Source organism: Octopus sinensis, linkage group LG22 (genome assembly GCF_006345805.1).
Source record: "Octopus sinensis linkage group LG22, ASM634580v1, whole genome shotgun sequence".
Taxonomy (NCBI): domain Eukaryota; kingdom Metazoa; phylum Mollusca; class Cephalopoda; order Octopoda; family Octopodidae; genus Octopus; species Octopus sinensis.
This window is the reverse complement of record NC_043018.1, coordinates 24,353,642-24,369,061: the sequence shown is the minus strand read 5'-3', so window position 1 is coordinate 24,369,061 and position 15,420 is coordinate 24,353,642. Positions and strand designations below refer to the sequence as shown.

Here is a 15,420-nt window from a genome sequence, read left to right as displayed (position 1 = left end):
CTCAGCTGGTATTTTTTTTTTTTTTGACAAACCCAAAAGAATGAAAGGTAAAAATCAACCTTGCCAGAATTTGGATTCAGAACATAAAGACCAAAGACCAGATAAATATTGCTAAACATTTTGACCAGTGTGGGAATGATTCTGCCAGCTCACCACCTTGTAATCCTTTGTACTAAAAGCACAAGGCCTAAAATTTTTGGGGGAGGGGTAAGCGAATTACCCTGACCCCACAGTGTTTAACTGGTATCTATATAATCAAACCTGAAAGGCAGAGTCAACCGCAGCAGAATTTGAACTCAGAATGTAAAGATAGATGAAATGCCACTAAGCATTCTAACATAGGGACAAGGCCAACCATTTTGATGGGAGAAGGTGGGGGGGTGCTAGTTGATATCATTGGCCCAAGTAGTTGGCTGGTATTTTTTTCTTTTTCAACCCCAGAGAAATGAAAGTGAAAGTTGTCCTGGGGCAGATTTGAACTCAGAACATAAAAAGTCAGAGAAAAATACTGCCAAGTACTTAATCTGATGCTCTAGTGGTCTTGCTGATTGATAACAAAAATTACTTCCAATTTAGGCACAAGGCCAGCAATTTTGAAGAAAGGGACCCCAGTTCTTCACTGGTACGTTATTTTAATGATCCCCAAGAGGAAGAAAGGCAAAGCTGACCTCAGTGAGATTTGAACTCTGGCCATAAAATATCAAAAGAAATACCGCAAGGCTTTTTTTTCTATTTTCTTAGTTTATGACACTCTAACAATTCTGCCGGTCATCCACAATAATATTTATTTCTACTATAGGCACAAGGCCGGTAATTTCGGGGGAGGGTACTAGTCGATTACATCGACCCCCAGTGTTCAACTGGTACTTGTTTTATCAACCCTGAAAGGATGAAAGGCAAAGTCAACCTTGGTGGAATTTGAACTCAAAACATAAAGACAAACAAAATGGTGCTAAGCATTTTGTCCAGCATGCTAACGAGTCTGCCAGCTTGCTGACTTAATAATAATAATAATAATAATAAATAATAATAATATAAAGATGATGATCAAGATGATTTCCAATTTTGGCACAAGGCCAGCAATTTCGGCATAGGGGCAAGTCGATTACATCGATCCCCAGTATTCAACTGGTACTTATTTTATCGACCCCAAAAGATGAAAAGATAAAGCGAACCCCATTGGAACTTGAACCCAGAATGTAAAGATGGACGAAATGCCGCTAAGCATTTTGCCCACCATGCCAACGATTCTTTCAGCTTGCCCCTTTGCATAATAATAATAATAATAATAATAACAATAATGACTGCTGTTTAAAAAAAAGAAGAAACACAAACAAAAAAAAAAAAAACACTCAAAGACGAATTGCTTTCTATGTCCCATGGCAGCAGTAATCTTGAAGATTATGGTTGTTATTCTGGGTCCTTGGGATTTCTCTTGGAGTTTCAAGTCTTCTTTCCCCTCCCCCTCCCCGAACTTCTTTTGGTTTCGCTGTTTCATTATATTGATGTTTACATATATATGTTTGTGTGTGCATATATATATATATATGTATATGTATATATGTATATATATATTGCATATATATATATATGTATATATATATGCATATATATATATATATATGCATATATATATATATATGTATATATATATGCATATATATATATATGTATATATATATGCATATATATATATATGTATATATATATATGCATATATATATATATATATGTATATATATATATATATGCATATATATATATGTATATAATATATATATATGTATGCATATATATATATTATGCATATATATATATATATGCATATATATATATATATATATATATATATCTTTCCTTTACATTGTTTCTTCGTCTTTTTTCAATGTCTTGTTCACTTTTGCTGTTTTATGTTCTCCCTTTATATATGTATAGATATATATGTATATATATATATGAATGTATGTATATATATATGAATGTATGTATATATATATATATATATATACACATACAAATATGCATGCATATAAATATATGTATATGTATATATATATATATATATATATATATATATACACACACACATGTATACATATATATATTTATGAATATGGATATTTTCTATAACATATGATGTGCTTGATATGCTGCATACCAGATCTCTCCGGAATGTTTCAAGGTCCTGAAATAACAATTAAAATAAAAAATAGAATACAATAAAAAATATATATATATATGTATTCATATACACACACATGCACCACCAACAGATAAACATGTATATATATTTATATACATATATATATATGTGCGTATATATATATATATATGTATTATATATATGTATCGTTGCAATCATTTTTACATCAACTTTTCCATTACATTATCCCCAAAGTTTGTATACATGTGATAAGGAACCACATGTGAACTTCTAATCCCACTGAAACTTCCAAACTTGAACTCTACACTTCAGCAAATGGCAACTATGGCCACAGTGTCTACATTCCACTGCAGCCTTGACTGTGGCTGACCACCGTATATGGTCAACATTCATTAGGGTTGTGGCAAACTCATTGGTCAGATCCTGCTCAACCCACCTCAAGGACAAGTGCAGTAATCCCTTGCCATATCACAGTTTATTATTTAAGCTTACGTCAATTCCTCCATGGTGTTGCTTTGCATTTATAATAAAATAAATATAAATGCAGCAAGGAATTTTGTCAGTGATCAGGTCACGGTCTCAAAGTGCCGAAAATATCTTAGCAAATTCAATTTAAATGTTGAAGGGAATCTAACAGTTTTTGTGTGTTTCTTAAATGGTTTATAAACACCTTCCACACTGCAATTGTTTTCGTTCCAGCACATGATCTCAGATCAAGTCACTTGCTATGCAAGTACATCTCGGTAATATATATAAATTATAAAAATAATTTTTAAAAAATACAGTAGTTTATACTTCATGGATTTTTACCTATCGCAGGGGATTTTGGAACATAACAGTCGAGGTATTACTGTATATGTAGTAGCTTTCCATTCTTCTATGAGTTGGCTGTGTTTCACTCTCATGGCATCTCTTGCCACCCTCAAAAGTGCTGGACTGGTACCAAAATTTGAAACCATTATTATTGTAGTTATTATTAAAAGCAGTGTTTTGACATGAATCGTTTCTACATCAGAAGAAATGCTTTGCAGTCTTTGCTGCACTGCTTTACATTCCGGTTTCAAATCCTTCCCACGACCAACTTGAGTTGCCTTCTTCAGGATCAAGAAAATAAAGCACCAGTCAAGCACAGGAGTCAACCAACCCCCACCCCTACTAAAGCTATGGCCTTGTGCCTATATTAGAAATATCATTGACCTGGCAGAATCATTAGCATCAGCCGGCGAGCTGGCAGAAATGTTAGCACGCCAGGCGAAATGCTTAGCGGTATTTCGTCTGCCATTATGTTCTGAGTTCAAATTCCACCAAGGTCGACTTTGCCTTTCATCCTTTCGGGGTCGATAAATTAAGTACCAGTTATGCACTTACGCACTGGGATCGATGTAATCGACTTAACCCTTTCATTACTGTATTTATTTTGAGATGCTCTGTGTTTCTTTCAATTGTTTTAAATATAACAAAGAATATAGTAAAATAACTTAGTTATTATTAAGCTAGTGTTAGGAACGTAAGTTGTGACTAAGATTTGGTGGAATATTCTAATTCAAAACTTATGAAAACAAGACATTTTACCACAGAGCCAGAGCCGGTTTTGGCCGGGTTAGTAACAAAAGGGTTAATCCCTTGGTCTGTCCTTGTTTGTCCCCTCTATGTTTAGCCCCTTGTGGGCAATAAAGTAATAAGAATCATTAGCATGCCAGGCAAAATGTTTAGCAGCATTTTGTTCACCTTTAAGTTGTGAGCTCAAATTCCGCCAGGGCTGACTTTACCTTTCATCCTTTCAGGGTCGATAAAATAAGTACCAGTTGAGTACTAGGGTCGATGTAACTGACTAGGTCCATCCCCTAAAATTTCAGGCCTTGTACCAACAGTAGAAAGGATGATTACTATTATTATTATTATTATTTTTATTATTATTATTATTATTATTAAGGCATTGAGCTGGCAGAACTGTTACTTTAATGGACAAAATGCTTAGTGCCATTTCGTCCGTCATAACAATCTGAGTTCAAATTCTGCCGAGGTTGATTTTACTTTCCACCTTTTTAGGGGTCGCTAAAATAAATAGCAAGTGAATACCGGACAAATGTACATGAGACAATGTCATCACAGGGGCACTGAGGTATTTAGTATGTTGTTCAGTGCAGCTCTGCTTTTCTAAAAGTCAAAATTAAAATTATCAGTGATCATTAAATTAAATTTCCTTCCAAAAAGCCCCACTGAAAAATTTGTGCCGTTATGTACTTGTACTCTATGTTCTCCAGGGTATGAGTCTATGAAAAGGTTAAAGAAGATAATGCATTTATAATGAGTTTCACTTGACTGGAGGAGGAATAAACTTCGGTAATAGCATTGAGTTATGTGCCTTAAAGGCACGTAACTCAATGCTATTACTGAAGCAAGGTACATAACTCGGGTTCTTTAAATATTTGAAGATTCTACTAATTGGTAGTATCTTTCTTTTAACTAATTTTGAAAAAAATGAAGAATTTGGTAAAATAACCTTGTTACCAAATTTCTGTTTGGACCAACATTAATGTACTAAAATCGATTCATTCAACTAAAAATATTTTTCAAGACGGAGCCCCATCATGGCCGCAGTCTAATGAATGAAACAAGTAAAAGGTGAAGATCCCCTTCGGTCAAGAAGGGCCATGGGATTGCACCTAGGAAGTCCCCTCAAAAGCACAAGTCTAAGCAAGGTTGTTTTTATGGAAGACCAGCAGTTTGCCCATGCATACCAGCCCCACCCCTCCATGTCACCAATGTTATCCAAGGGAAAGGCAAAGGCTGATACAGCTTGGCACCAGTGACATCGTAACTCATTTCTACAGCGGAGTGAACTGGAGCAGCGTGAAAATAAAATGTCTTGCTCAAGAACACAACACACAGCCCGACCCAGGAATCGAACTCACTACCTCGTGATTGTAAGACTGACGCTCCAACCACTGAGTCATGTGTCTTCGTTATCACTATAGTGAAGTAAAAGCTATCTTGTCGTTTTTCAGAAAGTAGTGGGACGTCAGAAGAATGAGAAGTGTTTCATCAATCTATATGAGGACACAACAAAACACTTATACACACCTGTATATCATTTAATCTTAGTAAGGTGGTAGTAGACCCACACACACACAGAAGACAGCAATGACAGGTTGACAAAAGAAGAAAAAAAAATACAGGTGAGAAAGAGCAAAACTCACCGTACAACATCAACAAATGCTTTCCCCAGGGGTTTTACTTCGTATCTTATACCATGTTTTTCACACAATGATTTCACATAAGGTGCAATCTTGTAGAGATTGTGCCGTGGCATTGTAGGAAACAAGCTGAAAAACAGAGAACAATGAGAAAAATGTTAGCATTTTGGTTACATTTCAGATTTAGTGGACAAAATAAAATGCTTAGTGGCATTTCTTCTGGTTTTGCGTTCTGAGTTCAAATTGAGCCAAAGTCATCTTTACTTTTCACTTTTTGAGAGTCGATAAAATAAGTAACACTGGAGCCAATGTAATCGACAAAGACCTCTCCTCAAACTTACTCGGCATGAACCAAAATTAGAAAGTATTATTATTATTATCAAGGCGCAGGAGTGGCTGTGTGGTAAGTAGCTTGTTTACCAACCACATGGTTCCAGGTTCAGTCCCACTGCGTGGCACCTTGGGGAAGTGTTTTCTACTATAGCCTCAGGCCGACCAAAGCCTTGTGAGTGGATTTGGTAGACAGAAACTGAAAGAAGCCCGTCGTATATATATATATATATAATATATATATATATATATATATATGCGTGTGTGTGTGTTTGTGTGTCTGTCCCCCTAGCATTGCTTGACAACCGATGCTGGTGTGTTTATGTCCCCGTCACTTAGCAGTTCGGCAAAAGAGACCGATAGAATAAGTACTGGGCTTACAAAAGAATAAGTCCCGGGGTCGAGTTGCTCGATTAAAGGCGGTGCTCCAGCATGACCACAGTCAAATGACTGAAACAAGTAAAAGAGTAAAGAGTAAGACACACCATGCTAAGCAACACCACTGTCATCCACATACAGGCTTGTCCCTTCAGATGCCAGTGCCACATAGAAAGCACCCATGTCGGTGCTGCAGGAATGCACCCATGTCGGTGCTGCAGGAATGCACTCATGCCAGTTCTGCTTAAATGCACTTGTGCCAGTTGCATGTAAAAATGGCACCCAGCACACTGTTGAGTGGTTGGCATTAGGAAGGGTATCCAGCTGCAGAAAGCAGACAATTGGAGTCTGGATAGCTCCCAGTTAACCAGCTCAATGTCAAACCGTCCAACTCATGCCAGCATGGAAAGCAAACATTAAATGATGATGATCATCAAGGTGGTGAACAGGTAGAAATGTTAGCATGCCAGACAAAATGCTTAGTGGCCAGCAGTTTTTTAGAGAGAGGAAGAAGTTGAATGACACCAGTACATGACTGGTATTTACTTTATAGACACCAAAAAGATGAACTGTAAAGTTGACTTCAGTGGCATTTAAACACAGAACATACAGAACATAAGCACAGGAGTGGCTGTGTGGTAAGCAGCTTGCTTACCAACCACATGGTTCTGGGTTCAGTCCCACTGCGTGGCACCTTGGGCAAGTGTGTTCTACTATAGCCTTGGGCTAACCAAAGCCTTGTGAGTGGATTTGGTAGACGGAAACTGAAAGAAGCCTGTCGTATATATGTATATATATGTATGTGTGTGTATGTGTTTGTGTGTCTGTGTTTGTCCCCAACATCACTTGACAACCGATGCTGGTGTGTTTACGTCCCCGTAACTTAGTGGTTTGGCAAAAGAGACCGATAGAATAAGTACTAGGCTTACAAAGCATAAGTCCTGGGGTTGATTTGCTTGACTAAAGGCGGTGCTCCAGCATGGCCACAGTCAAATGACTGAAACAAGTCAGAGCATAGAGTAAGATTATACAGACAGACAAAATACCACTGAGCGTTTTGCCCAGCAGGCTATAAATTCTGCTAGCTCAACACCATGCATTTTGTCCAGTGTGCTAATGAATCTGCAATCAATAATTACTGATAGTGATAAATTATAATAATTACTGGTGTTCGATTTGGAAATTAAGATGTCCGGTAAACCAATCATTGAAAAATGACTTCTCAATATCACAGGTCGCATGGAGTTGCAAGGCAAGCCAGGGTTGGGCTGTATCATGTTCTACATCCATTGGAATATGGTTAGACTGACTGACCCAGGTAAACCAGTGACTTTCAACACACCTGAAGACAGAAGAGAAAAAAATATTACTAGTCGATACATCTTGAAGACAAACTTCAAAAAAAGATTTACTTCAGGAAAAAAAAAAATCAATCAAAATATTGTGACGTATATTTGCCATTTAAAATTGGCTAACCCCTAAGGGTGGATGCTACTGTAGTTTGTAGCCCCAGGAGGACACCTCCTCCAGCTGGCTATAGACACACTTTCTGTGCCCTATCAGTATTTGCAAAGGGAAGCCATCCTTCCAGTCTTCAACTTATAACTCGTTCTGAGATTTAATATCAAAATATTTAGTTAGAAATATAGAAATAAAGAGAGATACGAAAAACTCTTTTATAAAACGACACCTGATAGGGACAGACAGAACAGATTGGGACAGACAGAAAAGAAAAGGAAGAAGTGGTGGGGGAGATAAAAGGAAGAGGACATGCCATCATTATTATCCTCATCATTATCATCATCAACATTCATGATTTTAAAAATTCTTTCCTTTCTTATTGTTAAAACCTTCATGGTTGCATTGTTGTAACAACTAATTTATGGCTCAGTGAAATATGCCCAAGTCCCTTACCTTCCAGTTCAGCTAAAAATTCAATTGCTGTGAAGTACAAGGAGCAGAACCTGTTCTTTTGTTTTTGTCAGGCAGGCCAACCAGAGATAGCAAAATTAGGTGCCTTTCCTTGGTCAGACAACAATATCTGCATTATTAGTGTTGTTGTCATGGAGACAGGCATTGGTGGGAAGCTAACAGAATTGTTGACTGGCTGGATAAAATGCTTAGTAGCACTTGTTCCATCTTACGTTTTGAGTTCAAATTCTACCAAGGTCAAATATGCCTTTCAATCCTTTCAGGGTCAATGAAAAGAAGAACCAGTCAAGGCACATGGCCTAGTGGTTAGAGTGTTGCACTCATGATCAAGACATCATGGTTTCAATCTCCAGACCAGCTGTACAATGTGTTCTTGAGCAAAACACATAATTTCACATCACTCCAGTCCACTCAGCTCTGAATAGGTACCCTTGTGACAGATTAGCATACAAGGGGGTGGGGATGGTCACTCAGGAAAAAGGCACCAGAACAAAGGTCTAATGAGCCACATTATGTACTCAGTGATCAAAAGGATGAAAAGTAGAACTCAAAACTGTGAACCACCGACTGATGATTGAGCCCCTTCCCCTGGAATCTTAAGACTTGTGTCTACATAACAAATAATAATAATTATTATTATTATCATTATTATTATTAATTATTATTATTATTATTATTATTATGATGATGATGATGATGATGCTCTCTTACATTATTATCATTATGTGAGAGAGGAGCACATGCCATCAAAGTGACACTGGGGTACAAATATACGAAGCCCAATATATCCATCATGACGACCTGTCCGATAAGGGTAGACAGGATACATGCAGGGATACATTTTACCAGCACTTTCCTTAGCCTCTGTAACGCAATGGCTAGGTGCTGATACTTTGTCACCACCACCACCACCACCTCCATCATTATCATCATTATGCTATCAATAACCATGTCTTCAATAATTCCTCTTTGGTTATTGTACTACCTTTGATTAAAACAGTTGTATTGCTTAAGACTGGAACTTCAGATTCAGTTCTACCACATTCCCAACAAAAACAACACCTTTCCAAAGCATCCTTTTAACTGTAGTTTGGACTTTTGTGTGTACTTGTGTGTGTATGGGAGGGCTGGGTTTAAGTTAAAAACATGTCCTTGATGTAAATTGAATTCAATGTTAAGTGAAAAGTATTCAACATTTTACCAGACAAGCAAGACTTGTACAAGTGAAATAGTAGAAGCAGGCTTACCTGACGACAAAATAGTATGCCAACACTCCCCAGAATCCAAGAAAGGGAGTATAAAGGTAGAAAATCTTTATAAAAAAGGCTGCCATCCAAGCAAGGTCCTTTAAAAGAAAGAAAGGAATATTACAATCTCTAAGAAAACGTCTTGCATTAAAACATCATGTGTTTATAAAGAACACACACACACACATGTATGATCAAACGGACTCAGAGACTGGTGCTGGTCTGCATCACCAAGGCTTGTATTATTCAGTAAAATTGATAAAAAGAGTACCGTGAAGTTGCTGAGGGGAATGGAAAATCCAACATTTCAAACAGTTGTCCTTCTTCAGAGAAAAGTTGAATTTTTCTCTGGTCAATTTTTCCCAGAGAAGGATTCTGTCCTGATCTTTGAATTTTCCACTACCCACAAGCAACTTCACTGTACTCCAGAAGTGACCACCCTATTTGTTTTCAGATATTAAGGACCGAGACATCTGGTACCTGGCTGCACTCAAGAAAACCGATCCACCACAACAAAAGCATCCAGTACATTCTGTGGAGTGGTTGGCATTAAAAAAAGGCATCTAGTCATAGAAACCATGCCTGAACAGACAATGGAGCCTGGTGCAACCCCTGGCCTTACCAGCTCTGGTCAAACCATCCAACCAATGCCAGCATGGAAAACACATTTTCAATGATGATGATGACGATGATATAATGTAAGTAGGATTACATAATCTAATGTATCCTTCTTATTTATGTTAAGTAGTGGGCTGTGTTACTCAAGGGAGATTTGGCTGCTATTTATAGCCAGTCAAGTGACTATGTACTGGCACCTTTGTGGGCTCAGTTAGTCATTGCTTTCAGAAAAGGACATAAACCTTAATCATCATCATTATCATTTAATGTCCATTTTCCATGCTGGCATGAATTGGACAGTTGGACAGGAGGTGGTAAGCCACAGGGCTACACCAAGGTCCGTTGTCTGCTTTGGCTTGGTTTCAACAGCCAGGCACACTTCCTAATGCCAACCACTCTACAGAGTGTACTGTGTGCTTTTCATGTGCTACCTGCACCAGTAAGGTCACCAAGTAACTTGCAAGACAAATACCTGCCAATCTGCCAATCGCTAGTATGTGTGTGCGTAACGATTATCTCTGCTTACCAGTAGACTTCTATAGCAGTTACATAATAATAATAATAATGAAATTATTGTATACAGTGCTCAGGTGCACCATAACTTGTCAGAAAGTGCGTATAAAGTATATGCAGTAATGTACAAATGTCTGGAAAGTGAACAATGTATGAGTCAGATACATGCTTGTGTGTGTATGGAGGGGAGAAAATCAGGTGTAGTGTTGGAGAATCTCAGAAAGCATGGAAGTTTTGAAGGATGCAGTGCTCCGACAACTACCAACTGATGCCAGCAGTTTGTTCCATGCTTCAGCAACTCTCAGCGTGAAAAAATGTTTCCTAAAGTCATGGCAGCTGTGCTGTTTTCTGACTTTGTAAATATGTCCATGGGTGTTAGATGGATGGAGTTTGAAAAGGTGCTTAGAGTTATTGTTTGTAAGATGGTTAATAATTTTATGGGTGTCTGCCAAGTCAGCTGCCAGATGTCGGAGTTTCAATGTGTCCATGCCCAGGGAAGTAAGGCGTTCAGAATATGGCATATGCCTGATGGAGGGTATTCTTTTGGTTGCACGTCGCTGAATGGCTTCCAGACATGTGACAAACTTCTAAATCTTCTGCTAAAGAGACCTTTATAATTCATAGCTCAACATATTTCTGTTATGCATACACGAGAGAAAAAGGGAAGGAAGAAAAAAAAGAGAAGGGAGATAAAGAGAGAAAGAGAGAGGCAATAATAATACATACGGCCCAAGCTCTCCTTGAAATAGCGTAGTGTAGAAGTGCATACTGGAAATACACAGGAAACAGGAGTGGCGGCCCAACTGAAATTATAACAACAACAACAACACGTTTAATCAAATGGAAACAATGAAATATATTTGAAATAAGATCTAACAGATCTAACAGGTGGCGAGCTGGCAGAAACGTTAGCATGCCAGGCGAAATACTTAGCAGTGCTTCGTCTGCCCCTACGTTCTAAGTTCAAATTCCGCCGAGGTCGACTTTGCCTTTCATCCTTTCGGGGTCGATTAAATAAGTACCAGTTACGCACAGGGGTTGATGTAATTGACTTAATCCCTTTGTCTGTCCTTGTTTGTCCCCTCTATGTTTAGCCCCCTGTGGGCAATAAAGAAATAAATAAGATCTAACAGATAACATTTTTACCTCAATTCTACACACATTAACATACACACATACAAACACATACACATATATGTCGAAAGGCAGATAAAAACTCTTTTCATTTATTTTGTATTCTTTTACACTTTTGTGTTTTGCACCGCATGTAAATAGATGCACCCAGCTTCCTTGTGCTTCTCTGCCTTTCTACTTCCACAGCGCAATCGATATGGATTGTTCTCAAAAGCCAATACAATACGATATTGTATGCTCTTGTTTTTCACTCTGATGAAGATCCGTTGCTTTAATTCGAATGCCCTATGAAGATGAAGGATTTTATTCTCGCATTCATGTATAGACTGCATTTCGACAATCTGATAAGTAATGGCCATAAGATATGTTACGTCACCTATTTTGTTATCTCATGCTTTGTATTAAAAAACAAGCTATAAACATGGTCCAATCGATGTGTTGGTTAATCTGTGGTTTTTCTCCATTTTCTAATTATTTGCATTGGTTCCTGATAAACTCTTGTTTAGCCTGTTGTTATCTGCACTCTTATGTGTATGGTGTGCCTGCATACCATTGCCCGGGGTTAATACAGGTAACGGATATTTTATCCCTTAGTCGGTTACTATAACCGCTAACTCTGTTTACATATATATATATATCATTGTGACTGACCAGGCTATCAGATGTTGATACACATCACTGGTCACAATGCGCTTCGCATTGTTTTAGCCTTCAAGTGACGCCACCCCGCTGGCTAAGCGAGCAGGCCAACAGAAGAAAGAGTGAGAGAAAGTTGTGGCGAAAGAGTACAGCAGGGATTGCCATTACCCCCTGCCGGAGCCGAGTGGAGCTTTAGGTGCTTTCGCTCAATAAACACTCACAACGCCCGGTCTGGGAATCGGAATCGCGATCCTACAACCGTGAGTTTTTGGTGGAATCTAATGTGTCCTTTTCTTATTTAAGATGGTATACTGTATTTTGGAGGAGATTTACATCTATTTCTAGTAGGCTGAGTGATCTCGTAATGGCTCCTCCCTAAGCTCATGGAAAAGAAATTACATTTTGTGCCAATTCTCAGGAAATCATAACTTTCATTAACAATGGCATGATGCCAAATTTCTTAATAATAACGTCTATTAATCCCCACCATTTCCTCCCACCCTGCCATGGACTTCCTTAAACTACAGATTTGCCTCATGGATTTAAAACAAAAAAAAAAAACAAAAAAAAAACAAATAAAAAGGATATGCTTTGAAGAGATTTCATTTTCTGCCAGAATACCAAGAAGGCATTGTTAATGATGAGCAACATCAAATGACTTGGCCAGGAGAGGCAGTGTGGTAAGAAATTTGCTCCCCAACAGCATGCTTTCAGGTTCAATCCCACTGTGTGGCATATTGCACAAGTGTCTTGTACTATAGCCCAGGGCTGACTGATGCCTTGTGGGTGCATTTGGAAGATGGAAAGAAGCTTGTCATGTATACATACATACATATATACATGTGTGTGTGTGTGTGTGTGTGTGTGTGTGTGTGTGTACTTGTCCTCCACCATTACTTGACAACCAGTTTTGGTTCATTTACATCCCTGTGACTTAGTGGGCACAAGAAACAGAATAAGAACCAGACTTGAGCAAAAATAAGCACTGGGATTGATTTGTTCAACTAAACCCAACAGAACAATATCCTAGTGTGGCTGCCATCCAATGACTGAAACAAGGAAAAGAGATAAAGAGATGAAACCTGTGAAAAATATGTAATACTTACTGACAAAGAAATATCTGTGTTGGAAATTATATGGCATACTTTTCTTCTTCTTCTTTGCCACCTGTCAACAGAATTGGATATTTCATAATTTCCAATGTCTATGGGAAAAATTCTTGTGAATTCATAATTGTCATTGTCATACGACTGTCATCAACAGATTTTCAATTTTTTTTTCTTTTTTTAGCAGAAATGTTTTTACACTCATACCTACAATCTCTCTCGCATAAACACACACACACACACACTATACACATAGTAACCTCGCTTTTTCCGAGACACACACACATCCATGTATCAAGGCTGCTAACTGACAAACATATCACATTTTCAGGTGTGTGTGTGTGTGTGTGCGCGCGCACGCGCAAGCACAAATGTTTGTTTTACATCTGTTTTTCCATGCCAGCATGGGTTAGATGAACACTTAGTAAGGGACTGCTTCACAGCCAGATACCATAAGAGATTCTTTTATTTCACAAGTGTTCGAAAGTATAGAGCAAGTAGGCTATTTGTAGCTCAGTGCTTTTTCATGCAAATCACAGAATGAAACAACACACACACACACACACACAGAGGATAATGAGATGACAAAGGAATAAACAATTAGCTAATGTACTGCATTAGCTTACAGCTGTTTCTGCTCTAAGATGCAGTGGAACTCATAGTTGAATACCTGAGTAACACCTTAGAGCTTCATCAGAGCCTCAAACATGAAGTTCTACACCAGGTTATATATTATATACACACACAAATATATATTATACACATACATATCATAGGCTTCCATACAGTTTCTGTCTTCCAAATTTCACTTAAGTGACATTGTTTAGCCCAGGGCTACCCAATAGAAGACAGTCAATGGGACCGGATCTAAAACACAAAAGCAACCCTTCTTAACCACACAGCTATATCTATGCAAACACACATACAAGAAAACACACACACATACACACAGACACAAATACTCACATGGACAAACTAAGAATGGATACAAACCTCTTACGACATATCCCCAATGACTCAGGCAGGCAGGCAGGCAGACAAACAGACAAGGTGTAAAATGCTTACCTCCAAAGACATCGTATCTCCTATGACAAAGTATTTGTCAATTCTGATGTCAGGATCTTTATCAAGCTGAAAGAGAGAGAGAGAGAGATAAACTATCAGGTTTTAGAGGAATGAAACAGAATTTATAGGACCGAAATTAATGTGGGGTGATGGGCTGGTGTCATGATGATGCAAAGTGGAGACAGAAAAGCAAGAGATAGGGCCGTTTTAGCAACATTTATAGGTCCTTGGGAAAATCAATCCACTGGGCCCTGCTGTATTTATTTATTGATAGTAAGTGATAGGTGCAGGAGTGGCTGTGTGGTAAGTAGCTTACTAACCAGCCACATGGTTCCAGGTTCAGTCCCACTGCGTGGCATCTTCGGCAAGTGTCTTCTGCTATAGCCCTGGGCTGACCAATGCCTTGCGAGTGGATTTGGTGGACGGAGGCTGAAGGAGGCCTGTCATATATATGTGTGTGTGTGTGTGTATATATATATATATATATATTATATATATATATACATATATGTATGTGTGTGTCTGTGTGTCTGTGTTTGTCCCCCTAGCATTGCTTGACAACCGATGCTGGTGTGTTTACGTCCCCGTCACTTAGCGGTTCGACAAAAGAGGCCGATAGAATAAGTACTGGGCTTACAAAGAATAAGTCCTGGGGTCGATTTGCTCGACTAAAGGTGGTGCTCCAGTATGGCCACAGTCAAATGACTGAAACAAGTAGAAGAGTAAAAGAGTAAAGTCACAGCATATCATCATCATCATCATTTGATATTCTCCTTCCATCATGGAATGTGTTGGATGGTTTGACAGGAGCTGGCCAGGCAGGAGCCTGCACCACACTTCTGCGCCTGTTCTGGCATGGCTTTTATTGCTGGATACCCTTCCTAACACCAACCACCCCACAGAGTGGACATATATTGATCAGAACTGGATCCCTATACCCATGAGGCCCCCAGGCAAATCAATGGACTGGGCCCTACAGCATTTACTTATTAACAGCAAGCCACAGCATACATAGATCAGAATATGGGGCCCTGAGACACACGAGCTCCCCAAAACCCCCCTAGCAACCCTTCCTGACCATGCTTTAAGACAGCACT

At 38.5% G+C, this 15,420-nt stretch overlaps 1 protein-coding gene across 3 annotated transcripts in view; it reads right to left on the bottom strand.

Annotated features, from left to right (window-relative positions):
* Window positions 1–2,020: 2,020 nt before the first annotated feature.
* The window catches only part of LOC115223335 (acyl-CoA 6-desaturase), a 105,767-nt gene continuing 92,367 nt past the window's right edge, over window positions 2,021–15,420 (bottom strand). For 2 of the 3 annotated variants that reach the window (XM_029793856.2, XM_029793857.2), the window contains exons 7-13: window positions 14,324–14,389; window positions 13,259–13,319; window positions 11,106–11,182; window positions 9,249–9,346; window positions 7,235–7,411; window positions 5,365–5,490; window positions 2,022–2,185 (exon numbers count right to left, since the gene is read on the bottom strand). In XM_029793856.2, the coding sequence (XP_029649716.1) occupies window positions 2,125–2,185; window positions 5,365–5,490; window positions 7,235–7,411; window positions 9,249–9,346; window positions 11,106–11,182; window positions 13,259–13,319; window positions 14,324–14,389 (666 nt within the window). In that variant the 3' untranslated portion in view covers window positions 2,022–2,124. Of the gene's footprint in view, window positions 2,186–5,364; window positions 5,491–7,234; window positions 7,412–9,248; window positions 9,347–11,105; window positions 11,183–13,258; window positions 13,320–14,323; window positions 14,390–15,420 lie in introns of all 3 variants that reach the window. The other variant, XM_036512140.1, reaches the window with a different exon arrangement.